Source organism: Sebastes fasciatus, chromosome 3, assembly GCF_043250625.1.
Source record: "Sebastes fasciatus isolate fSebFas1 chromosome 3, fSebFas1.pri, whole genome shotgun sequence".
Taxonomy (NCBI): Eukaryota; Metazoa; Chordata; class Actinopteri; order Perciformes; family Sebastidae; genus Sebastes; species Sebastes fasciatus.
Genome location: NC_133797.1, coordinates 8159300 through 8186750, shown reverse-complemented (window position 1 = coordinate 8186750; position 27451 = coordinate 8159300). Strand labels below are relative to the sequence as shown.

At 40.6% G+C, this 27451-nt stretch overlaps 1 protein-coding gene across 2 annotated transcripts; it reads right to left on the bottom strand.

The window, feature by feature from the left end:
* Positions 1–1237: 1237 nt before the first annotated feature.
* LOC141763940 (von Willebrand factor A domain-containing protein 7-like) lies at positions 1238–17800 on the bottom strand. Of its 2 annotated transcripts, XM_074628772.1 has the most exons (18): positions 17728–17800; positions 15393–15582; positions 14137–14273; positions 13871–14015; positions 13096–13189; positions 12682–12810; positions 11452–11638; positions 11173–11342; positions 8953–9065; positions 8724–8840; positions 8463–8636; positions 8204–8336; positions 7494–7646; positions 6716–6808; positions 3698–3969; positions 3429–3562; positions 2822–2984; positions 1238–2469 (listed from the first exon to the last, which is right to left on the bottom strand). In XM_074628772.1, exons 2-18 carry the CDS (start codon positions 15573–15575, stop codon positions 2089–2091), a joined length of 2778 nt encoding a protein of 925 aa, XP_074484873.1. In that variant the 5' UTR covers positions 15576–15582; positions 17728–17800; the 3' UTR covers positions 1238–2088. The 2 variants fall into 2 exon arrangements, with proteins under 2 accessions (XP_074484873.1, XP_074484874.1); XM_074628773.1 differs by lacking the exon at positions 17728–17800 and having other exon boundaries at positions 15393–15590.
* Positions 17801–27451: the final 9651 nt, after the last annotated feature.

Below are 27451 nucleotides of genomic sequence, written 5' to 3'. Positions count from 1 at the left end.
AGCTGAAATACAACCTTTTTCTTTTATTATCATTGCGTCTAACATTGTGCGGTATTATGAGAGACAGATTCGATGTCATTGCTTTGTTTTTTTTCCAGCTTGTTTTCCATTTTCTCTAACTATATTTAAACAATTTTAGACGTCGACCCATCCTTTCAGAATTCTTAACCTCATGTAAGAAATTGTACATATTCTGAATTTACATTTATTTCATTGCTATAACATTTAAGATGTATATTTTCTTGGTCCTGTCATTTGAGAAAACAGGTAATAAATGTAGAGATGTCAAAGTAACCCCCTGCTGTTTACATTTTTTGTCATGAAACATTTGATAGTATTGTTTAATAATTTTGGCAAATGTAGATCAACTTAGTCATTATCTTCAGTAGAAACATTTCCATTTCAGATAATTCATATTATTTAAAAACCTATTGAATTAATACATATTTTTTTCTACAATTCATTGTTCAGGATATCTTTACTGTGACCCAAGCACAAGCATTTATGATAATGCTTGACCATTTTAATTCTGTGACTAAGACTTGTATGGACCACCTTGAAAGGCAAAAAAGATTTTTGTTTTTCGGGCGATCCAATTTCTTAGTCTGATTTAAATCTTCTCTGCTGTGTTTATAACTTAAGAACAGGTGAAAAAAATGCTTTGCCTGGATAATCTTTCAAAGTACCTTTTTTTAGGCTGATTTTTCTTATTAAATTGTTTTTTCTTTGCCTCTTAGTGAAAACAGGTGGAAGATTATTTTAGGCTGGTTTTTGTGTTTGTGTTTGTTGTAATAAAAAATTCCACTTGTTTTCACACTGGGAAAAAAAAAGGTAACGTAGAAAAATCAGACTGAAAAAACTGTCACAGAAAATAGAAAACTTAGAAAGTTTATCCTGGCAAAACATTTTTTTCCCCCTGTTCTTAAGTCATAAACATAGGAGATAAATTATTTAGATCAGACAGAAAATGGATCAGAAAATTAGTTTTTGCTTGCCTTTCAGGGCTTCCGAAGACTGGCCATACAGCTGTGGTTAGTTTTAGATCAGTGTAGAATAATGCCCTGCAGTTAATGTGTTACAAAAAAAAAAAAAGAACTATCACGCACTTACTGTCAATAACTCTATTAACAAAGCTAGAGTAATGACTGGAGGTTGGTCAATTAAAAGTCCTAAAGGGGTTGAAGGAAATGGAGAAGAAGCGCTGCTGGGAATAAAATACTCCAAGGCACTCTGTAGGATTTGTGCAAAATTAAACTGTCTTTAATTTACATGACAAAACCACGTTGGTCTCCCCTAAAGTTACATGAAACACATTCTTGATATTTCTGCTGCCATTCTAGTACAGTGGAGATGAATGGAATTTTGATGAATGAAAAAAATCAATCTGAAAACAGTCTAGACCTCCAATTCTACTGAAGATTTTGTCTCTATAAAAATTGTTGCGAATGAGGCGTGCCCACTACAGGATTGTTTCATTCATATCATTCTTTCCTTTTGATTCCACCCCGAGAAAGTCTGTCAATCCGTTTCCTTTTGAATATTATGTATTTGTTTGAAAAAATGTCAACAAAACCCACCAAATCATGCCAACTGTATACTACGGAAGGCCAGAAAAGCCAAGCGATATATATACGTATATATTTTTTTTCCATCTGTGATCCATTTTCTAAGTTTGTTCTAAATTATTTTCTCTCTTGTGTTTATGACTTAAGAACAGATGAAAAAAAAATGTTTTGCCAGGATAATCTTTCTAAGTTCATTTTTTTTCTGTGAAAAAGGTGGAAAAATCTCCTTAAAATAAAGAAATTCTTCCACCTGTTTTCACCAAGAAGCAAAGAAAAAACAGTAATTTCGAAAAATCAGCCTAAAATTAGTTATTTTCACTTGTTTTCACAAAGGAAAAAAAATAACTTTAAAAGATTATCCTGGCAAAACAATTTCTTTCACCAGTGCTCATATTTTTTTTTCAGCAAGATATCTGAGCATGAGATGACCATCACCAATAGGAAGTTTATTTAAAATAATTTAGAGTGGTAGACGGTGTATCCAATACCTGATGCAGAGTACAGACAACCTAACCTAAGCCCTTCAAAACCTTGTTACAAGTGCAGATACCAGCAGGCACAACCACAGTGGCAGCGACAGGGTTAAAGCAGGAGGGCCAGCCGAACGTACGATGGAGTGATAGCACTTGCCCACATTTCCAACTTCATCTACAGCTACAAACTCGACAATCTGCGAGCAGCAGGAGGATGTGTAGTTGGCCTGAATAATTGGGTCACTCAGGTAGGTGGTTGTGAGGTTTCCGCTGCCCTGGCTCAGGGATACGCGTTCTATCCCGGTGCCGTTTCCGTCGGTAAGGTTGGCCGTGAGCTCCCACTGGAAAGGTCCACACTGAGACACATCTTGAGGGCAATCACCAGCCAGCACATTAACCACTTCACACAAAGGCTGGATAAAATCTGTAATCTGGACAGAGAAAAAGAAAAGAAAGGTGGGAAATGTCATTTATGAATCACAGGAAAAGGCAATTACGATCTGTAGTAGAGATACCATTTCTTTCCTTCCCGATACCTGAACTTGCGGTATCGTGAAGAGGACCCGCTCCCTATGTAGATATGAAGGGCTCTTTCTAAGGTAACGAAAACACAACGACTCTTATTTTCAGGTGATTATACACTAATGAAAACCCCTAAGAATCCCTGAAATGTTGCACACTGTTCCTTTAAAGCCATCATTGTGGCTATGTTCAAAAGCTTTTTAATTAACTCGTTGTTTTTTCAATCTTTCCAACTGTGTAATCCAGGATGTGTCTGGTTACCTTGGTGACAACAGAGAATCTCAAAACGACATAATTGGAGTCAACACCGCCACTGGACGATTTGGCTTCCAAAGTCAGAGTGACATCGGTGCCTGATGGTGTGTCGGCAGGTGGCGTAATGATCATAGTAGCATTAGCATACTGTCCAGTTGTCAAGGTGAGCCTGTCGAGAGAAGAGAGAAAAATACACTTTGTGATTACAGGAACTATTATTATGAATCCACGCATTTGATTTTGATTGAAATATTAAGAGTCTACAGCCGCACTAGAAGAAGTTCAAACCCAGCTTAATCTCTCACCTCCGCACAGCTGACCAATCACAGTGTGAAGTGGCTGTTAATGTAGGATCTATCTGTCTCATGCTCTACATTCAGGATACAGTGACAGTTTTATAAAAAGTACTTCATCGTATTTGCTCAAAGTTACCGACTGCAGCTTTTAAGCCTGACTCTAACCTTTACACTAACTCATAGGTAGAGAAGTTACTCCACCCAGATGTAAATCAAGCTTCACGTGGCAGGAATGAGTACTTTAGGTTTAGAGATGTGTCAGTATCGATGAGGATATCAGGATAACAAAAGCATTGTTTTTAGCTGCTTCCCCTCACTTGTTTGGGTAGGACATGTCGAAGCTTCTGTCATTTCTGGCGCTGATGGAGTATTGACCACCAGAGCCCTGAGTCATGACACTGAAGGGGAGCTTGAAGGCCTTTCCTGGCTCCACACTGCTGTCTACCACAGCCTAGAGGGAAATGGAAGTGAAGAAGACGGGAACAAAAACAGGTGAATAAGAGTGATATTTTTAATATTCTTTCATCTTACTTTAAATCAAACAAAACCCTGCTTGTATGTGGACACAGGAAGTGGAGAGACCGACCTGGATATTGACTTTGGAGACGGACATCTGGGTGGTCGACTGCCTCTGGAATTCACTGTCTGACACTTTGTCCGTTCCTTTCAGCATGATCACAAACTCCCCCTCAGGGACGGCATCGACAGTCACCAGGATGTCTCCGTTGCCCATGTCAGTTGTTGTGCTATTTCTGACAGTCTCAGGACCAGACACAGTTACCAGGGCAACATCTCCTATGGTCATCGAGGACGGACCTTTCCTACCCATCACTGTGAGCATGAGAGTGGCCGGCTGGCCTGAGTTTCCAGAAGAGAGAAGTGAAGAAGTAAGGTAAGGGGAAAACATGATTAATTAACAACATTAATTTGCATGGCAAAAAGTGATCTATGCACACTCAAGAGCACACTTAGGCACATAAGAGCACTGAGATGTTTGTGCAAAATAACTGGTTATTGCGGGTTTTTTAATTTCACAGTTACAGTAATTTCAGTCTGATCTAAATTATTTTCTTTCACAGTTCAAATTGAAATCATTTTTAATAATTATTTTCATTATTCTAACATTTTCTTTAATTTGCAGAGTGAACCACACGTTTTTAATCCTTTGTTTTAAACATACCTATTCCCCTAAATGCATACTGTCTCTCTCTGCTTTCTAACAACCTCTGAATACAATCAGGAAGCAAATTATTTCGTGCTTTTTACATTATCTTTGCAATCAACTAGATCACAAACTTTTAACGCAATCAATCTTACAGAGGTTGTAGCGGTTTAAGCCGGTTAAATCAGTTTTAAAGCTAGAGTGAAGATACTGGTATCATATGAAACTAGAAAACCTAAGGAATCCCTCGGTACCAACGTGCCATACTAGCTTGTCATAAAGGACGCTTAATAACTCTCAAAACTTATGCTAAATTTTGGTGAGGAAAATCGCCTTGGCCACTTTCAAAGGGGATCCCTTGACCTGAAAATGGGTTCTATGGGTACCAACAAGTCTCCCCTTTACAGACATACCCACTTTATGATAATCACATGCAGTTTGGGGCAAGTCATAGTCAAGTCAGCACACTGACACACTGACAGCTGTTGTTGCCTGTTGGGCTGCAGTTTGCCATGTTGTGATTTGAGCATATTTTTTATGTTAAATGCAGTACTTATGAGGGTTTCTGGACAATATTTGTCATTGTTTTGTGTTGTTAATTGATTTCCAATGAAAAAATATACACATACGTTTGCATAAAGCAGCATATTTGCCCACTCCCATGTTGATAACAGTATTACATACTTGACAAATCTCCCTTTAAGGTACATTTTGAAAAGATAAAAAAGGTGTGATTAATCACGATTAAATATTTGAATCGATTGACAGCCCTAGCTGTTTTTTGTATGTACACAGTAGGTAATGTATGGAACTCTGAGACAACAATACATTAATTTTCATACACTCTTTCTATTCCAACATCATTTATTATCATTTTTGCTTGATTATTGATTTGCCGATTACCAAATATTATAAACTTTGGTTCGGTGGTCTTGACTTAATTCTCTCTTTTCAATCTCTGTGTGCACACATCCCTGCAGTCTCATGCCCTTTTATGGGGATTGGCAGGGCGTTTAGGATCTACTGGCACATGCCTCCAACTTACAAGGAAATGGGATCCATCATTATAAGGATACAAGTCCCAACAATTCTGCGGTTTAAGAACACGTCATGAATCTGACAGACTTTTCTTAGGAACTTTCTTAAGAACAGATGATAAAAAAAACATAAGAAGATATTGGTGAATGAGGCCCATTGTTAGTTTGAGGAAAAAATGCTCAGTAAAGCTAAACCTGCATTAATGGACAATCAACTTATCTGGGGTCCACTTGGATCAACTAAGTAGGTCCCACATGGGCTCCCCATGTGGGCTACCCATGTCGGTCCTAGTTGGGTCACTAATGGGAAATTTGTGCATGGGCTCAGAATGGGCAACACAAATGGCGCCCACTTGGGTCAACTAAGTTGGTCCCAAATGGGCTCCCTATGTGGGCTACCTGTGTGGGTCCTAGTTGGGTCACTACTGGGAAATTAGTGCATGGGGCCAACAGAGAAACTGTGGACAAACCTACTTACAGCCCATATTTCAGCCCATGGAGTCCCCATGTAGTACCCACATAGAGCTTAAAGCTAGGACCAAGATGGGTCTTGGGTATGTTGCCCAGTTGGGGCCCACATAACACCTCTCGCATGGAATCCATGTGGGCAATTGACATTGGGTCATTATGGAACCCGCAGACAATCCCATATAGGGCCCCTTTTTCAGCCCATTTACTACCCACATGGGCCCCATATACAAATGTTGGCTGGCATAAAACATATTTTAATAATATATATGTTCTAAATTTCCATTGAAATTGAACACGAGGCCTACAGAAAAAAACAGGGGATGCTGCAGCACCCTCAGCACCCACCACTTCCCGCGTCCATGCTCTTAAGCTGCTAAATGCTCCGCTATGCCAGCTATAGTCGCTAACTTTGTCGGTCTGCTGTTTGGTGCTGAGCAGGGAGTGTGCAGTTAGTTTGTCAGAGTTTTTTCTCCAGAAACAAGCTTCCTGCTGCGTCTGGAAACAACGCTGATGAGGGCGGTGAGAGGGTACCAAAGTAAGAAATTTGGACCTCAAAACCAAAACAATGAGCTAAAAGACGCTAAAACGCTCTGTAGAGCTGAAGGGAACTGCAGATACGGATGATTATTGTCAGTGGGTTTTACATTCTTTTACATACAAGTAGTCACGTGATTTGTTGTTAATATGAAAATATGAATTATACAGTTTTAAAGATGATCTCTCTGTCTGCCTGAGCTAGACGATTACAAAACAACTAGGGGATGCTATTCTAGCACAGAGACTGCACATCGTGACACCAGCCTCAGACAACACATGTCCAGCAACACTATCACATTTATGATTGATTATGACACATAATTACCTTGTGTCTGTACAATGTACAGTTAATGAGGTGTTGTAAAACAGTAATATTGATTTATTGCATGTTGGGTACCTGCTTGTGGACGCCCACTGAGCACCGCATAACCTGGGTGAGGTCCCCCAAAGCTTTCCACAAAGTCATAGATAAAGGTAATAGTACTCTGGCCTGGAAACACAAGCACAGACTTACAGTAAATACGGATACAAATGTTTAAAAACATAATTAAGCTTGACCAAAAGCTGTGTAAAAATATAAATGAAATGCATTACTGATTATAAAACAGTCAACACAATAGGGGTCAGTTTGCCTTAAAGGAATAGTTCTACATTTTGGGGAATCATTTTATTTGCTTCCTTGCCAAAAGTTACATGAGAGGATCAATAGGCTACCACTTTCACGCCTGTTCAGTCAATACGAAGCTATCAATTAGCTTAGCTTAGCACAAAGACTGGAAAGAGAGGGATACAGCTAGCCTAGCTCTGTCCAAAGGTAACAAAAGCCGCCTACCAGCAAATCTACAGCTCACTATTTACACGTTATATCTTGTTTGTATAATCTGTACAAAAAAAACAAAGTTTAAAACCATTATTTGTGGTTTGTGTTTTTTTTATGGTCTTACTGGGGATTATGTGCTGGACTATTGTTTGGCAGTAACTTTCGTATGTCTCCACTGGTCGCCTTGCCACCTCAGTGTGGCAACTGTTGGACAGATTCAGGCTAGCTATTTCTATTATCTCTCACAATGTTGAACTATTCCTTTAATCTACAAATGAAGTGTTTACGCAAGAAGACACAATTTCAGCAGCACATCTGTGCAGAATTGGCACGTGTAATGAACAGAGTATCTGACCTGTGACTTTAAGTGTGTATGGTTGGCCGGATTGGATGTTGATCTGCCAGGTTCCTGTCTGGTTGTCAGACTGGAGACGAATTCTCCACAGGTTGCCCACTTTCTGAATGGTCCCCAGTTTACCGCTGGCCTCATTGTGGTTCTGGCTCACGCCTGGAAATTGTTAACATACATTCATCAGTCGTAAATATGCATCACAACGATATTCTCAGCAGGAAAAAGGGACAACTAATGAGTCTCAAACATTGACATAGTCTTAAAGGAACAGTGTGTAGCATTTTGGGGGCTCCATTACCAGAAATGGAATATAACATTCATTTAGCTTAGAATGAACTCCTCATATCTACATAGGGAGCGGGTCCTCTTTACGGAGTCCACCATGTTGCTCCGCCATGTTTCTACAGTAGCCCAGAACGGACAAACCAAACACTGGCTCTAGAGAGAGGCTTTTCTGGTTTTATATTACCTAAAGGCAGCCATAGTTCTCTGACACGCTTGTGAAACTGCGGTAAGTGAGCCACGAGTACAAAACCGTGGTACCACCAGCAGCCGTCTGACTTCCGTTGCTTACCACAGTCTTGGAAAAGAAAGGAGTGAGTTAAGGAGTACTCAGTTGGTTGCAATCTGCAACCACACCGCTAGATGCCGCCAAATACTACACACTGTCCCCTTAAACCAGTGCAAATGCTGCATTGGGAATGGTGTGTTACCCGCAGGGTTGGTCAGTGTGAAAGTCATGGTTTTCCCTGTAATGTAGATAGTGATATTTTTCAGCGATTCATCAAACATGAAGGGGAAGGTCTCCTGCTTCCCAGGGTTCCTTGCTCGCTGAAGAACTGTCACCTGAGGGAGAGGGGAGAACAAGAAGAGCATGAGGGTTTTCTGCTTTATTTTTCAAACTGGTCCAACAACTGAAGGCCCGGTACATCAGATAGTTCAGAACGTACTATTAGAACTGCACAGTTTTACCAGAGCTGAAGTGGAGGTGTCGAGGATGACGTCTGTGGCCTCAGGCAGCTGTTTCTTAGTCACCTGGATGGCCTGGCCTCCAGAGGCCAAAGCCAGGTACTTGTAGTCTTCAAAGGAGCCAGATCTGAGGGAACGACGGCGCCTACCACTGGGCCCGGTCATAAAGAATGACACCTGTGGAGATCATTTAACTTTAAAGTTAAATCCACATAATTAAACTCAATGAACATAGCGCATCATTGGGAGTCAGCCAGTATTTACCGTTGACTTGGAGCTCCTGATGAGAGCAACAATAGTGTCCTTGAGGTCAATGTCTTTGGCTACAGCATCAGTGAAAACAAAGATATGGGAGGAGGCAGGGGCGCCGGTGAGAGCCAACTGGAGAAATAAAACAATGAACCGGGTCAGTTCATTCTGTGTCATCACAGTCTTTAAGGGGTCCATAAAATATCAACAACCATCCTAGTTAGACAGGATCATAGTTTAGTACCTGAAGTCCTGACAGGCACATCTCAGGGATATCACCGCCTCCGCTCGCTGTGAGCTTAGAGATTTGTCTTTTCATTTTATCGGGGTCTGTTGTCCTCATCATAGGTCCAAACCCTACATATAAAGCACAGAAAACAGGGTCAAGTGCCAGATTAAGACTAACCTGTAGTGCTAAGTATTTTTGCACTAAATGTATTTTTTATTAATTCCCTTTTCATCCTAAAGGATCATTGTAAGTTTAGACAGATTTATAGTATGCACCACCAGCCCTGTCTCCTAAAAATGACGTTCGCATACAACTAAATTGCATTCTCAATTACGTTTGGAAGGAAACATATAGGCCCGTTCGAGATGACCTGCACCTCGCCTGGAAAGTAGACGAGATCAGGCAGCAGCAGCAGGGGTTGGTGGCAAAAAGCTGCGGTCAGGTCGGAGAGTTTCCAGACGTTTCCAGCAGCCTTCAAAGAATTCACAGGAAGTCACAGAGATGGTGACATTGATTTTGATCAGGCGACAACCAGGCATTTCCCATCATGCCCTGGGTCTTACAGTCGGTGGAGAGCCGCTGCGCGCCCGGCTCTAAAAACTGCGGCTGCCTCGATCTCGTGAGGTTATCGTTGCCCACGTGGGCATGACGTCAGCGCAAGTCGGGATCAAGTCGGACACAAATCTAACCAGCATGCATTGTGCGCCAATCGTCAGTGATCGATTCTGCGCAGGCTCATCTGAAACGAGCCTATTGCGGATTACGTTCGTCTTTTACGCATCACAAATACCTTTGTGATGGTACGTGTCCACAGGGGCGTTTTTTATCATGAGGGATTGCCTCGCTTCCCAGAATTGGACGCTTGATGGGCTGCCACTAGACACAAGGCACGAGGCACCTGATTGAACGAATGTTTTCCCTTGTGGGCTGCTGCTCCCAGCTTTCAAACCGGAACCGACATGGCGGATCTTTTGGAAATCTCTTATATCAAAAAATTAAAAAGTACCTCATCAAAATGTGTTTCTGAAAACATTTTATGTAAGAAATAAGCCATGGAGCTGCTGAATCTGTTTTATGTTGGATCAACAACGCTTAGTTTAAAGGTTTCTCGGGAGTTTCCAGAGGCGGCGAGTCGCGGCGAATGCCCGTGATTTGCATAAAGTTGCCTAGACCTCAACTTTATGCAAATGAGGAGCAGCCAACATGACGCCCCGTCTGTCGAATCTGCCTCCCTGCCACGCTACCAGAATGCATTGCACGGCTGCTTACATAGACAATGAATGGAAAGTGTGGAAAGGACGGAGGATGTGGACATGTATCATCATGGTACATGTCCACAGGGGCGTTTTTTATCGCCAGGGATCGCCTCGCTTCCCAGCATTGGACGCTTGAAGGGCTGCCACTAGACACAAACCACTAGGCACCTGATTGGACGAAAGCTTTCCCTCGTGGGCTGCTGCTCCCAGCTTTCAAACCGGAACCAACATGACGGCTCAATTTAATGCAAATGAGGAGCAGCCAAAGTGACGCCCAGTCTCTCGAATCGTACCACCTCACTTCCAGAATGCATTGCACGGCTGCTTACACAAACAATGAATGGGAAGCGTGTAAATGACGGAGGCTGTGGACATGTACCATCAGTCTGCAGACAGCCGCAGCGAGTGACGTAGTACAATGAGCAACACGCAGAGCAAGTGCCGTAGTATATCAAGCAACCGTGAATGAAAATGCATTGAATAAAATCGTTATAGAATAATAATGGGTATAACAAGTGAGAAAGTCCACCACTGGAAGGTGGGCAGAAGAGGAGGTGGATGGGTACAACAAACGCCGGACTTTCCCCCAGGAGACCTGTGTTTGAGTCCTGTGTGTATCATAGTCTTTTATTGCGTTTTTGTTTTGTTTTAAAGGAATTTTAAGCAAAATCATGATGTTTTTTAACTAAACCTAACCAAGTAGTTATGTTGCATTTTTGTTTTGTTTTGTTTCCATTTACAACGTTAATCACATGTTAAAAACTGCGACCGTGATCCGGGAGAAAATACGTTTACCTCAAAAGGTATTTTGGTTATAGGAATGTAATTTGTGGGAGACAGGGTTGGGACCACAGTTTGCTAGATTTACTTTACATAAGATCAAGATCCAACATTACATTTATAACATTTTATGGCATAATGACACCACTAGGGGCTCATGGTGTCCTAAAGATGATCTGTACGGTAGAAGAGTTCTTACGGGGGTCATTGAAGGGCACCAGAATGTACTCGGATGGCTCGTCTTGCGTTCCTTTTTTGCTGTCAATGATTTCGTAAACAACCGCCCTAGCTTCATCAATGTCATCTGACATACTGCCAGTGGTGTCAATAACAAAGCACACGACGGATGAGCGGGCGATCCCCAACATTCTGTGAAAAAGAAAGAGAAAGTGAAGAGATAAAGATCAGGTAAATCAAAGTAAAACTTTGGAGTCAAGATCAACTGCTTGAGATAGTTTTCATAATCCGAACATCGTACCTTAGAAAGTCATTGTCCCCAACAGCTAACCGGATGTCCTGCAGCAGCTGGAGGCTGGCGGCCGTGGCTGCAGTCACAGCAGCGTTGTGGAGGGCCACGTTGTCCGAGCGGCGCTCATCTTTGCTGATGCCTCCGCGAGGATCTACTGTGCTCGTCAGGTCAGCTGCACCTCCGTGGCTACACTTACCTGGCAGGGCAGTACGGACAAGTTGAACTGGGATGTGACTCAAATTTCTATTTATAGTAAATAGACTTTTCTGTGTAGGTTGAATTGCCCGGCAGAATTGAATCATGTCTTGTACTTCAGGTAGATCTAACATTTTAAATAACTGCCGTATAAGTGTTGCATCTGTATTTTAATATGTCATTAAAACCCAATAAATACTGAGGCATCTTGAATGTCGGATGAGAGTTATAGAAGTGATGTGTGATAGTTATTGGTTAAGCATGATATTCCTAGTTTGACATTTTAGGAAATACCCGTATTTCTTTTTTGTTGAGAGTTAGAGAAGATTGACACCACTCTCAGATCTGCCCATTAAATATGAAGATAAAGCCCACAGCCAGTTAGCTTAGCTTAGCATAAAGAGTGAAAACAGGGGGAAACTGCTAGCATAGCTTGGTCCAAATGTAACTTAACAACACCTATAAAGCTCACTAATTAACAGTTTATATCTCATTTGTTTAAGTCATACGAAAACAAAGATGGTGGCCATCTTACCTGGTTCCAGTTGTAAACTTGCTGTAATTGGGACCTATGTTGAAAAAGGCTTATGTTGTCCTTATATTCCTTGTATTTTTCTACTAATACACCAATACTGCTTTTTATTCAAAGTAATGAGTGTAAGACAACTGTGTCTGTATAAAATGAACCAAAAACAATACGATTTGAAGGTGTGCGGACCGCACTGTACACACACACAAAATATGCAACCACTGAACTGGCAACCACTTGCAATGAAACGGGGGAGGGAGATTGCAACATGTAGTGGCTGAATGTTATCAATGTTATCAATAGTACCTTTAACCTGTTTTTAATTATATTAGTGAGTAAATAAGTGAAATATTCTTCTTCTTTATATCATGGTGTGTTAGGTAACAATGGTCTCATATACAGTATGTTTACATATTTTGACTAGCCGTGGAAGTTAATTTCCTCCATGAGTGTAATTAAAACGTGGTCCACAGGCTCCAGTGGTCACAATATTTATATATGGTTTGGACTAATACCTTTGGGCTTGGCAGCAGAGAAGATTCCCATGTATCCTGATGTGAGTTTCTTCTCCTTCAAGATGTTTGGGAGGATGGAATTGGGGCATGTTCCACTGGCACAGTCACTGCAGGTGGCAGTGTTGATATCTACACAAGCACACGAGATGCACAGTGAGTAATCCTTAGGCCAATTTCTGCTCTGTGGTATGTGTTAGAACAGTCATAGGAGTGCTATGTTAGAGCCGTATGGTTATCTGAAAACTATGCAAACCCATCAGCCTATCAGGATCAAGTACTCCCTGTGGCTATGGCATAAACAAAACAACACACTGTGCTCTTTGGTCTATAGATATGCTCCCCAGATGGAGTTTTTATCTACAATTATATGGATATAATATATGCATAGTCCTCCTACGTGTGGGACACACACACCTGCCAGATTATCCAGAGGAAGGTCCGGGCGTATAAGGTTGATGTATGGCTCTGTGTGTCCCAGCTCAACCCAGTTACTGTGGCTGTAGAAGTCCTGGCAGTGAATGGAAACACACACATTAACACGTTTATACCTACATGTACACATAGAGTTATGATTTAATATTTAATATTTATACATTCCCTAGCAGGGGGGGGACTTGGACTGAAATTCAGCCTGGGACTTTGAGATGGGGAGGCCCTTTGAGCACAACTTGCAATTTTTACCATGTCATAGTAGCTTATAGCAAAGGAGGCTAAATAAGTTAATTTGATTGTGTGTGTCAGATTGCAACAAAAACGGAGATCAGTCCAAATTGGGAGGGATGCTCGTATACCCCTTCAAAATTGAAAGTATTAGATATGCCCACTCTGACAGGCGTTCCGCTCTGTGCTGTCTGCAGCTGCCAAGGCCAAGCTGGCCCATGTTGTACATATAAACTTGTTAAAACTCAATACATTTTTATTTAATCTTTATATTCTATTTTTTTTTAAATGTAAAGGCTGTCCGACCCTCACAAGACCAGCCCACCCGGAAAAATTCCTGAGCATCCCAATGGCCAGTCCGCCCCTGCACCCTAGAAACTTACCTCATTTCAGTCTCCTATCTCTGTCATTCTACCTCATCTAACCTTATCATTCTTTCATTCAGTATATGCCTGTTTGTTCCTCCATGTCCTCCCCACCTTGCCCTTTAACCTCTCTATACCCAGCTGTTCCTTTCCACTCCTCTCACCTGTAGTGTATGAAGAACTCTACCCAGTGTTTCCCTGGCAGCCTGGAAGTTCTCCATGCGAATGGCAGCCTTAATGGCTCCCATACCCTCCATGATCAGGCCACGTCCCTCCAGAAAGGCTTCTGAGTTGAAGTGGTGTGGAGCACTGAAAGAATTTCACATACCGAAGTGTAAGAGCAAATCATGTTTAAAGCTCAGCAACACACACAGTCCCATTATTGTATCGCTTTGTAATAACAGTTGTTTTGTTTCGATCTTTCTTCAACCTGTTGACAAAGTCGCGGTCCACCAGTCCGTTCTGGGTGTAGATCTGTTGAAGAGCAGATTGAAACTTGGCCCCGGACACTTCTCCTGTTGCTGTGGGACCTAGACAGGCCTGGACCAGCTCTTCAGGAGACGAACCCTGTAGTCAGAGGTAGGATAGAGGTTCCAGTTCCAGTATGGAATACAATGTCACAAAGGATACGATGAAGTGTTTAAAACAAGATGAAGGGTCTATTTTTTCTGCAGGCACAAAGCCAGCGCTAGAGCAAGGTGATTGAGGAAGATTCTTAAAGGTGCAGTGTGTAGGATTTGGCAGCAGCTAGCGGTGAGGTTGCAAATTGCAACTAACTGAAACTTCTCCCGTGGGCTAAACGTGTAGGACAGGGGTCTGCAACCTGCGGCTCCGGAGCCACATGCGGCTCTTTAGCTCCTCTCCAGTGGCTCCCTGTGGATTTTTAAAAATGGAAATGAATAACTGTTTTTTGTTTACATTTGCATTTTTATTTATCATTGTAGGTCTATGGTACGACGGTACAACGGAGTATTAGGGCCAAATTGAGGGGAAAAAAATAAATTGGGGATTTCGAGAAAAAAGTCGTAGTATTATAAAGTACTAACTTTACGTGTTATTTAATTTTTTTCTCGTAAAGTTATGACTTTATTCTCATAAATTTATGACTTAATTCTCGTATTATTACGACTTTTTTTCTCGTAAAGTTATTACTTTTTTCCGTAATATTATGACTTTTTTCTCGACTTATATACTATATACTTAGACTATAAGCTTTGTTACCTTCATCACAATGCTCAAATGTTGCGGCTCCAGACAGATTCTTTTTTTTTTTTTGCCTAAAATGGCTCTTTGATAGTAAAGGTTGCCGACCCCTGGTGTAGGAGAACTACGGTGGCTGGCGCGGAAGTGCGAGTGGCCCTATCTAGAGCAAGTGTTTGGTTTGTTCGTTCTGGGCTACTGTAGAAACATGGCGGTCGGCTCCGTATGCAGATATAAATGCCTCATTCTAAGGTAGTGAAAACCCAACGATTCTTATTTTCAGGTGATTATACACTAAAGAAAACATACTTATTCATATTATATTTCATTTCTGCCGTGTGTTCCTCTCTTGCTTTTCTTGTATTATGTTTTACATCCAGGCTGAATTTAAACACATATGTGTTGAAATGAGGGTGAAGTATGTTTCTGCGTGTTGTCGTGTGTGACCTTGTGCTGTGTTGCACATTTTGTTATCTTCAGTCCTACCGTGGGTTTGAACTCATGACCGGCCGCCTCGGCCACCGCCCGGCATGTCTCCGTCACTTTTTGCAATAGGGCCGTTCCTGTAATGCTGACATGAGTGGACGCCCCACCCCCGATGGGGACAAAGGCCACTGTTGGCCCTGATAGGACCAAAATCAGCAGGGCTATGTTCAGCACTGATGTCATGATCAGTCTACAGGGAGAGAGAAAACGATTAGATATCAGTTATCAGCCTAATAATGATGAAATATGATGGAAAAGGACTGTTAATTCAGATGATTCAACTGCGTTGTGTTGTGATTTCGGATGCTCATATTGACAAATGTTTCTGGAAGATATATTAGAAGACATTTTAGAATCAGAGAATTTAAATCCTACAACAAAAAGACAAATGTTCAGGAACAGAGTCATATATGAGAATTTTTGATTAGCAAAATACTATACTAATACTCCAAAATGATAAAAGATGACAGTGAGAGAAAACTAACACATAACAAGCAACATATGCAGGTTTTTAGGAGCTTTGTCTTTGGCATCTTTTCAAATAGCCTGGTGTTTTTCACAGAAAATGTCTAATATTAAAGATATACAGTGTACTGTACTGAACTGAACATGACATGAGTTCATAGACAAAGACACAGGTTTAGTACACACTTGAAGAATGTGCTGATGTGGCCACTCCCCACCAAACATATCATTTACCTTTATTTGCTATTCACAGATTTCTCAGTGGTTATGTAAATAATGAACTTAAAGCCATCTGGACAATGGGTTCCAAAAAAAATTAAATGAATGTAATTATAAAAGTTAATAATATATTAGACTATAAATCATATATGATATATATAATATGTATACATATAAAAAAGCAAATGTATAAATAATACTTTACAACAATGTTAAAATCATACGGATTATTTAAAGGGCGGGTCCATCTGCGTTCTTTCCCATTTTTATCAAATGGAAACACCCACCCAGCCATTAGTAAAAAGCAGTGACATAGGTTATCAAAGGAAGATAATCAATACGTTTATGAATAATGTGAACGCTAGCACTAGCTGAGTCAAAGTTAGCTGTGCCATGTTTGGAAATAATGAAAGGGTTAGTTTGGATTTTTTTAAGTGAGTTCGTATGTATACTCCTACGTTCTTCGAGGTAAAATAACTGCTTTTGTGAATGTAGTCCAAAGGGCTGTCTGACGAAGAGGTAAAGCGGCTGTGAATGGAAGCAGCAGAAAAAAAAATTGTAGCCACCTAAAAAAAAAATCAATAAAAGTTAAAGTGTATGCTATATTTAGAATATTATTGCCACTTTACCTTATCCCTAACTCTAACAACCGAGGGGGTGCTATTATTTTAACAAGAGGAAAATCACTATTTGACGGGGTAACAGACTTCGCCTGTCTGCTTCTCCAGACTGGGAGCATGCCGACCGTCGTCTAAGTTACTTTATGTAACGTTAATACACTCACTGTAAAGATGTATATACATGTAGCAGCGTCATCATGCTGAAACCTACATCAAGTTTTTAGAAGGGCTTGGGAAAATAGCATTTTGGCGCTAAAACATACATACTTTGACTAAAATTTGAATGGATTTGAATTTATAAGCAACACCACTGGGAAGTTACAGAATAATATAAAAATCCATTGGCACCAACCATATCATAGTAGCTTGTTGCAAAGGATGCTAAATAATGCTTCAAACTTGCGTTGAATTTTGGTGAGAAAAAACTGGCATGGTCATTTTCAAAGGGGTCCCTTGACCTCTGACCTCAAGATATGTGAAAGAAAATGGGTTCTATGGGTACCCACGAGTCTCCCCTTTACAGACATGCTCACTTTATGATAATCACATAGAGTTCTGGGCACACTGACAGCTGTTGTTGCCTGTTAGGCTTGAGTTTGCCATGTAATGATTTGAGCATATTCTTTATGCTAAATGAAGTTCTTGTGAGGGTTTCTGGACAATATTTGTCATTGTTTTGTGTTGTTAATTGATTTTCAATAATAAATAAATACATACATTTGCAGATATTTGCCCACTCCCATGTTGACAAGAGTGTTAAATAATTGAAAATCTTTTAATATATATGCTGAATCCTTATCTCTACAAAAGAAAAACTCAATCTGATAAAAGGCAGTGCTCATTCAATACTTAGAATTATTTAGCTGTAATCATTTGATTATTATGAAAAGGGTTTTAAAAAATAAATATTTGAAATATTCTTATTTGATAATATTTCAAGAACTTCAAAATGTCTTAAGCAATGTGGAAAAACTGTTGTCAATACCTTGTCAATTAAAGTAACAAAACTGATCTTTGAAATGCAATCATACCTTGATTTCTCTCAGCTGTGATGACTCCAATGTCTCTTAAAGAAATGCAGCATGCAGCGCCACCACCCCTCTATAGCTGGACATATATAAGACTTTGTATATGATGGAGGGTGGGGACTTCAACATTTGTGTGTGTGTGCGTGTGTACTCTATCTTCCTCGTCATGCCATTATCAGTTTTACACAGTTGTAATCTAATTTCATTGCAAGGGTCTCACTAATTGCAACTCAAACCCATAAAAGGTGGTGTAAACACTGTCATAATTTAAGTCACACCTTGAGGACTCACTTTACTGTAAAGGAGTGGCAGTGATGCAGACTGAAATAATTCTCAACCCCCGCAATGACCACACTGTTCAAACAGAGGTGGGGCAAGTTACGAAATAACTTGATACATTCTTCCGACCTCTCAAGTTAGAGGTGGATGACTGGAGGTTAGATTTAATGTACTCATCGATCACTTCCTGAAACATATTCCCACTAGCTCAATAACCAATAAATGTCACACGGTGGTTGTCATTGTACGTGTTTCTGGAAGGACTGAGGCCTGGGGTCAGCTGATCACAACTGTGATAAAGATTATACTTGCCTTTGAAATCATTTTTTGCCTTTGAAATCATTTTAGCTTTATGCCAGTATCACACATAAAATCACAACTATACGTGAGGATACGGTTTAATGTTTAACTAGTCAACTGGTTTTAATGGTGAAACACAACTTGATACATCTGAGCCTCAGTAACCAATCATTTTACTGAGAAAGCTCAACAGTTTCAGCACTCAAGCATAGCAATGTTCAGTGAATGACACATGAACATTGTCATTACAGAAAAAACAACCAAAAAAAAAACAACTACATATTATTAAAATGTTGTTCTTATAAAAGGTAGTAAAATGACTCAAGTCAAATTCATAAAGAATGTACTGACTGAATCCTCTTTATTATATTATCGGAAGCATATTAGTCCACTCAATCTGTGGTTTGACCCAGAATTTTAATCATTCAAGGTTTTACGTGATCCCAAGGGACATCCAAATTATGGAGGACGGAACCTGCCAAAATAAAAAATAAATGAATAAATAAATAAGTGACTCAATAAATAAATAAATAAATATGCCATTAACTGTAACTAAAATAATATTACAAATTAATGTAGCCATTAATTAATAGATCAAATGTGACATAAATTGATATTTCTGTTTTAATTTGCTTCTTCATTTATTTTTCTTTGTATTAGTTCCATTATTTATTTACTCTTCTATTTATTTTCCCCTTTTATTTATTTATTTTGTATTAATTGAATATATATATATATCATTTATTTTTGCATTTGTTTTTTGTATATTTTATGTATTTTTTAAATGTATGTATATATTTACTGTATTCATACATTTATTTCTTTATTTCTTTCTGCATTCTGTTTTCCCTTTTGCATTTCATACCTTTTCTATTTCCCCAAACTTATTTATTTCTGTATTCTTTTCTTTATCAATTTCTTTACACAGTCTTTTTACATTTCTTTATGTATTTCTGCCTGATTATGCAGCATGGGAGCTGTCACTCAACGTGTGTCATGGGGTCAGAGCATGGGAAAGAGTGCGTAGATCGACTATATGGAAAGATTGATCCCACAAACTTAGGAAAAGACATCAAATATGTTGGATAGATGTACATAGACCCTTCAATATTTCCCCCATTCCCAGGCCATGTCACTCTAATCACGTCAAAACTTTGCTTTTGACCTTGGAAAAGTTCCACTAAATCCATGAAGGAATACTTTTAATATATGATGCAGGAGGGTATTAGGACCAATAAAAACTATGAAACATTACTATTGCAATTTCTCCTGGGTTGGGCCCTTTGTTGAGTTATATTGACTGGACTATATAGCTAAGTCCTCAAGCACTCTCAGTTCTCAGGCAAACTCTTTGCCTTTGTATATCCTCTGATAAATAATGTACTCGGGTCCAGCCAGGTATCTGGGCAGGGCTGCTGGTGTTTTACTGCAGCAGCCCTGAAAGGAGTAGTTCCTTATAACATTCCTGGAAGACGCCTATAGCGCCCTGCCTTAAAAATCCTTTGACATGTACAGAAACTGTGGCGACCAGCTGAACCTCATCCCATATCCTTCCAGGTCTACAGGTCCAAAGTGCACAGAGGGTGGAAATAGCAGTGGTAGAGAAAGCAAGCATATTGAGGTGGGAAAGGTGCTGAAATGAGGGAGAAACATGTTGAAAAGTGAGTTAAAGAGAAAGTGAGGGAATGGATAAGGGGGAAACAAGTGGAGGATAAAAGAGCAAAGGAGTGTGAGATAAGAGCAAACATTAGGAATAGGGAGAAAGAATGACAAACTGAGAACACTTTTACAAAGGCCATAATAATAAAGCCTATGTTTTTGGAAATGTTCTATTTGCTTCCTTACTGAGAGTTAGAGAAGAATAGCTAGCTATAGCTATAGCAGAGGAAGCTTATTTGGTGTGTTGCCTTGCTTAGCACAAGGAATGGAGGCAGGGGCAGCTAACATCAGCCTAACAACCAAGCCCCCAGGAAGTGCGCCGGACTTTGAAACAAATTTTACATTGTGGCCAAACTGTGGTACTATAAGATCTGAGTCTGTCACATGATGCCATTGGGCCTAAAAAGACTTTCCCCATAGAGAAGTTGTTAAATTTTTCTTTTTATACAGTTATTTTCCTTCCTCCGTTCATGTGAATGAGCCATTCAAGGGTGTGGTCTTTCAATTTGAGAGTATGACTTGTGGATTTCACCTTCAGATTTTGTAATGTTTTCCCTCAAAACCCTGTCCTCGCACTCAAATAGCCCCTGCTTGCGCTTGGATTTGCTCTGCTTCTGCTCAAACTGTGTGCTTGCACTAAGATATATTGTTGCTTACACAGATTTCCTGCACTCCAGCTTCAACCTTTCTCCTCACACTCAGGCTGCTTCTGTGTGCTTGTGAAATGCACCCGCAACGAGGCAGCGATTTCACCTGACATTCTATCGGTTGGTGAATTTTGACAGGGTTATTGCACAAAAAAATCCAAGAGCAGAGGAGAAATCTGAGAGCAGACGCTTCACGAGCACACAGCAATAACCCTGTCAAAATTCAACAACCAATAGAATGTCAGACACATAATGGCTCCAAAATTCACAAGTGGGGTATTTACTGACGCATTTTATATCGTAGAACAAAACATTAAAATCTCTTGAACTTGTGTTAACCGCAGACCTTATTTCAGGCATCTAACTAAAAACCCATTAAAAAAAAACAGTGACTTCCAGACGAGGGAACCGAAAGTTATAAAATACTAACTCATTTCTGGTAACTACACATTCCTGTAGCACTGTATTGAAAGTGAAAGGTGTTTTGAATCGTGTTCACCACCAGATGGTGACAGAGACGTTTGTAACCACTGAGCAAAACACAGTTTTGTCCTTAAGTTTGAATGTTGTTGTTCTAGTTGAAAGTAGATTAGGACTGTTGTGTTAACTGCACAGATTTCATTATGAAGATGTGTCCGTGCATAGATTTATACGTTGTGTGTGTGTGTGACGGCCCCAGGGCTTCTTCCATAGGGTGTTGTGCTGTGCCTGTGTGTGTTGCAGTATCCTGGTCCATGGTGGGTTGGAGCTGAGGAGGAGGTGCCGGTCAGGCGATTGGAGACAGCTGGCCACTGTCTACGGGACTATAAGACCCGCCCCATCCTCATGGTCGATGGACATCATTCCCCTGGCACCACCGGGTGCTAAACCAGCTTGGTTTTGGTGCGTTGTTTGGGTTAACAAACTCTTAAGTAGTCCTGGAAGCCTGTTGTTCCTATAAGTTTACCTTGTTAGCCTTCATTTATGTTACCCTTGTTAACATCACTCGATTTTGTTAAATAAATCAATGTTTGTAGTTACAGCCTGCGTGGTTGCTTCCTCATTTGTTGTGGCCTCAGAGCCGGGCCATAACAAATTGGGGGCTCGTCCAATTTAAACTAAGCTGTAAGTATAGTTTAAGTAGTTGTCAATCGACAGGTTTGTTGATAAAACCTTTGATTGTCGATGTTTGGTCTTGTGATGTGGAGCGCTTTGTTGTAGATTTGCGCCTTTCCTGCATGCAGGCAGAGTGGGAAGGTGACGTAGTGGTAGTGGGTTGGTCGGTCTGGGTATCATCGGATAATCCGTAATTCCTTTGGAATTCAAAAAACGAAAACACAATTTTTTTCGTTTTTCATTTTAAACGAAAAACGGCCGTTTTCTCGTTATTGGTTTCTGAATCAAAAAACAAATCCAACCCGGGCCGTTTTTGTTTTTTGCGAATTCCTTTTATCATTATTAATTTTTCATTGAAGAATGGGAGTCACCTGTTTTTTTTGTTTTTTTGTTTTAAACCAAAAACGAAAAACAAAATCAGGTGTGGGTGTGTTTGTTTTTGTTTCCAAACGAAAAACTAAATTTAAAAAACGATCTAATATTGGTTTCTTCAAGTTTCTTTCTGTCATTTTTTTCTTTTGAATCGAAGAGCAAAGAACTGCAGTCACATGACCTGGAAGTAAAAGCAAACATGTCAAAATAAAAGCCAAGAAGATAGGGCCGTCATTCCATAAAAGTGTAACATTATTTAAGCACAGGATCGGGGTAACGGTAGAAGATAAATAGGCTAAATAAATACACAAATAAATACATACATAGATATTTTTTGGTTTTGTTCTTTTCATTAACACATGAATGTCTTTTATCCAAAAAGTGTGTGATAAATTACAGGGAGGGTTTCTACAGATGTTATACAGAACTCTCACGTAATTGACACTTTTCTCTCTTAAACCTTCACTATGGGCTGTTTCTTTATGTCGGCAGGTGAGAAGCATTATGTGGCTACTCCTTTCAACACACCTGACACTTCCACCTGATCCCTTGCACTCCTCTAGTAAGGCTGTAGTCTAGTAGTTGTAGTTCTGTTTTCATCCAGTAGAGGGCACCAAAGGACCAGTAGCCTATTTCATGCTCCCATGCTTCAGACAGGAGTCCAGTTACAGACAGATACATAGAAAGGACGAAAGAAGGCTACTGTAGCTACTGTGTCTGTTTCCTGTAAAAGGCCAACTAAGGCCATGTCATCGGCATACTTAAACAGTCTAAAATGTTTCTCATTGATCATAAATTCATTAGTAAAAAGAGAGGATAGCACAGGGGAAAGAACACAGCCTTGTGGGCAGCACGTCTGACATGTTCTTCCTGACACTGACCCGCTGATCCACAGATCTAACCCTGTGTTGATGTTGAGATCAATGAGCCTTTTCAGGAGAATATGCGTCTTCATTGAGTTGAAAGCTGAGCTAAAATCCACAAATAAAACTCTTGCATAACCTTTAGGATGCATAAGATGTTTTGTGACTGTGTTAAGCAGAGTCAGCACAGCGTCTTTCTGGGACTCTGTCGCTCTTATTTAAGCGAACTGGAGCAGATCTAGCAAAGCTAGGTCAGGTGTGCTGGTCAGGTGGCTGGCAAGAACTCGTTCCATGGTTTTACACAGTATGGAGGTTATTGCGATAGGCTGGAGATCATTTGGCTTACTTGCGCCTGGCTTTTTTGGCACAGGCCTAGTTATTGAGAATTCCCATGATTTTGGCACAGTGCATGTGTCTAGGAGGGACTGAAATAACCTAGCAAAAAGCCCTTTTAGTTGAGGAGCACAGTCTTTAAGAAGACGGGCTTTTAGGCTGTCTAGGCCAGTGGACTTGTTCGGCTTCAGTTTATAAAGACTTGCAGCAACTTCATCCTCGCTGATAACTATTGGTGTCTCTACAGGGAGATCTTTGCATATTTCATCACACTCCGTCTTGCCATCCATAGTGTCAAATCTACAGTAGAAATTTTTCAAGTCATTAACAAAGTTTTGTCTGTTACATATAAGACTATGACCTATTTTACTGGATCTGCCCATTAGTGTGTTTGGTCCCTCCCATGCCAGCTTTATGTTACCAGTTGTGAATTTTCCCTCGATTTTATTTTTAAAATCAATACCACGTTGGCAGGTTGATTTGTTGACTATGTAATGTCACAGGACTGATAGATTCCATAGGTTGTGTAGTCTACGTAATGTAGTCAACAATGAACAACAGCTATGAAACTGAACATTAGCTTGATAATGTTGTAGAATGGGCAGTTATTAGTAGCCTACTCTGAAACAGTTAACAGGAATTAGGTAGCCTGAGGTGGGGACCCCTGCTGGAAAGGACCACAAAGGTGATTTCCACATATAATTAATTAGGCTTTTAATTCATGCTGCAAAACTAAATAGTACATCCCAAAAAAAATTTGCCAGGCTCAGCATTGCCCATGCCTGGAGAAATAACAAAAAGGATTGTGTACCTTTGTGTCTTTTGAGAGCTAGATCATAGAGCATTGTGAACATATTCACTGCTTATTAACTGTGAAATTATCTTATTCAAATAATCTACAGTAGCCTTCTGTCATCCTTTCTATGTATCTGTCTGTAACTGGACTCCTGTCTGAAGCATGGGAGCATGAAATAGGCTACTGGTCCTTTGGTACCCTCTGCTGGGTGAAAACGGAACTACAGCTACTCCCTTTAATTTATCACACACTTTTGGGATAAAAGACATTCATGTGTTAATGAAAAGAACAAAACAAAAACATATCTATGTATGTATTTATTTGTGTATTTATTTAGCCTATTTATCTTCTACCGTTACCCCGATCCTGTGCTTAAATAATGTTACACTTTTATAGAATGACGGCCCTATCTTCTTGGCTTTTATTTTGACATGTTTGCTTTTACCTCCCGGTCACGTGACTGCAGTTTTTCGCTCTTCGATTCAAAAGAAAAAATGACTGAAAGAAACTTGAAAAAAACTAAATTAGATCGTTTTTTAAATTTAGTTTTTAGTTTTTCATTTAGAAACAAAAAACAACACACCACCACCTGATTTTGTTTTCGTTTTTGGTTTAAAACAAAAAAAACAAAAAAAACAGGTGACTCTTGTTCTTCAATCAAAAATGAATAATGATAAAAGGAATTTTTGTTTTTGAATTCCAAACGAATTACGGATTATCCGATGATACCCAGACCCCCCGTGTGGTGACGTCAGGTCAAGGAATTCCCTTTTTGCGCTCGTTGTGGAAGCTCGCTAAGGGAAGTATTTAATGGTATTTTTTCGTTTTTGTCTATTGTTAACAAGTGAACGAATCATGCTTTGCTTGTAGAGATTAGTTCTTTTCCAGAAAGTAGTCACGGGACAACCGAAGGTAAGTTTTGACCTCTTGCGGCACAAATGTTGAACTGACTCCCCTGTAGGAATATCGTGTTTCCCCTTTGGGATTCGTTTGCACATAAACGTAGTGTGGGGTGAAAGTGGTTACGAGCAGTTGTCTCGGGAGCACATCCGTAGTTGTGGGAGGGTTGCAAGCTTGCTGGTCGCTTTGCCAGGCTACTGGGTTTTGGTGCGTAAATACCCATCAGTAGCTCTTGAAGACTAGGGTTGAGTTTATATAGATATGGTTAGGCAGCTAGAGGGGAATGCTCAATTTACGAGGTTGCTCTTATGCCTTGTTTGCACAGAGGTAGGACAAAGCTGTACATTCTTTTTGTTTACTGGGGACTAATTGTTGTTTGTGCGTGGGTCAACTGTGCGTAATGGCGTGGGTAGATTATTTCATTGAGGCTCCATCTAAGGCATTTCTTAACCATTGCACAAAGGATCAGTTACTGAAGATAGCTGATCACTACAAAGTAGATGCGGGTGATAAAAGATTAAAGGACAATGTTAAGGGTATTATTCGAGCGAATTTGTTTGATACCGAAGTGTTAAAACCTCCTAATCTGGCTGGGGTTTCTGTTAAGGAGTCGCGCGCTGATTTGGCCTTAAACTTTGAACAACAGAAGGAAATGTTGATATTAAAAATGCAGTTGGAGAAAGAGAGGGATTTGGAGCTAGAACGGTTACGTCGCATTGGAAAAAATGAGACAGCAAACAGAAAAAGCTGCATTTAATCGAGGAAGGTAAATTGTATGACTTGTCGCAGAGAGCAGAGTCGCCTTCAGGTAATAATTCTCAGGATATTTTGAATAGCTTGCGCTTGGTGCCCAAGTTTCATGAGAAAGATGTTGAGACATTTTTCACATTGTTTGAACGTGTTGCAGACGCGAGGGGCTGGGTCGATTCAGACCGCACAGTTTTACTGCAGTGTGTGTTGACGGGGCGCGCTCAGGAGGCTTTTTCCTCGATGTCCACCAGTGACAGTAGTGATTACGGTAAGGTTAAAGCTGCTGTACTGAAGGCGTATGAACTGGTCCCCGAGGCTTACTGACAGCGGTTTAGAAACTGGATAAAGGGTGATAAAACACACCTTGAGTTCGCTCGTGACTTGGTGACTCAGTTTAATCGCTGGTGTTCTGCGTCAGATGTGAAAGATTTTGATGAGCTCTGTATCTTAATTGTACTTGAACAGTTTAAAAATTCAGTCCCTCAGCGGATAGCAATGTACATAAGTGAACAGAAAGTTAAGACTGTAGAGGAGGCTGCTGCGTTGGCAGATGATTATGTTTTGACCCATAGAAGTGGCGGCGGAGATCTGCGCGCTTATGGCTTTCCTGATGGTAGAGGAAATGTTCCTGCTACTAATGCGTATTTCACCCACTAAGCAAAAGCACAAGGGCTATCAAACTTATCGGATGATCTTGATAGGACGGAAACCCATTCACATGGTAAGAAAATGTGGTGGTAAATCCAGTTGGTTTGAGACTGAACTTAACCAATTTAGTCCCTTCAGCCAGAAGCTGCTGTTGAAGGGTGTCGCCTATCGTGAGGTTGTGACCTCTGAATGCGTCCATGATCTCAGTCTCCACGTCATGTCTGTCGGGGTTGAGATGATGGAGGACAATGTCATCGATGTGTATTGTAGCTCCTTGGGGAATTGTTAAAAACACCGTCTGGTTAGGTAGTGTCAGTTTAGTGGCTGTATCATGGCGGTCGTGACACATTAGGGCTTCGGTGGCCGGTGAACTAACCAGCCAGCGAATTGCCAGCCCGTTCCACTCGTGTCTCTGTTGTCTCATCCCTGAAGGACATACTACCTTGGCACTTTTGTTCGGGAGAGTCAACTCTAAGGCCGCAGAGGTAGTTAGTGACATCTCGAACAAAGAGGTTGCTTGGGCAAACCCAGTGCATGTCCTTTGTTTTGGCACACATGTTCAGGTGGGGAATGAGGTAGAGTGAAGGGACATCATCGTGGTAGGGCCCCTTCCAGGGCTAGGGTGTTGTGCTGTGCCTGTGTGTGTTGCAGTGTCCTGGTCCATGGTGGGTTTGAGCTGAGGAGGAGGTGCCGATCAGGTGATTTGAGACAGCTGGCCACTGTCTCCGGGACTATAAGACCCGCCCCATCATCATGGTCGATGGACGTCATCCCCCTGGCACCACCGGGTGTTAAGCCAGCTTGCTTTTGTTGCGTAGTTTGGGTTAACAAACTCTTGAGTAGTCCCAGAAGCCTCTTAAGTAGTCCTGGAAGTTGACCTTGTTAGTCTTCATTTATGTTACCCTTGTTAACATCACTCAATTTTGTTAAATAAATCATTGTTTGTAGTTACATCCTGCGTGGTTGCTTCCTCATTTGTTGTGGCCTCAGAGCCGGGCCATAACATGTGTCAACGCAATGCATCATCATGGCAACTACAGCCCAGTATATGAAGTGTCAGGGGCACAAGTTCACACGAGCATTGA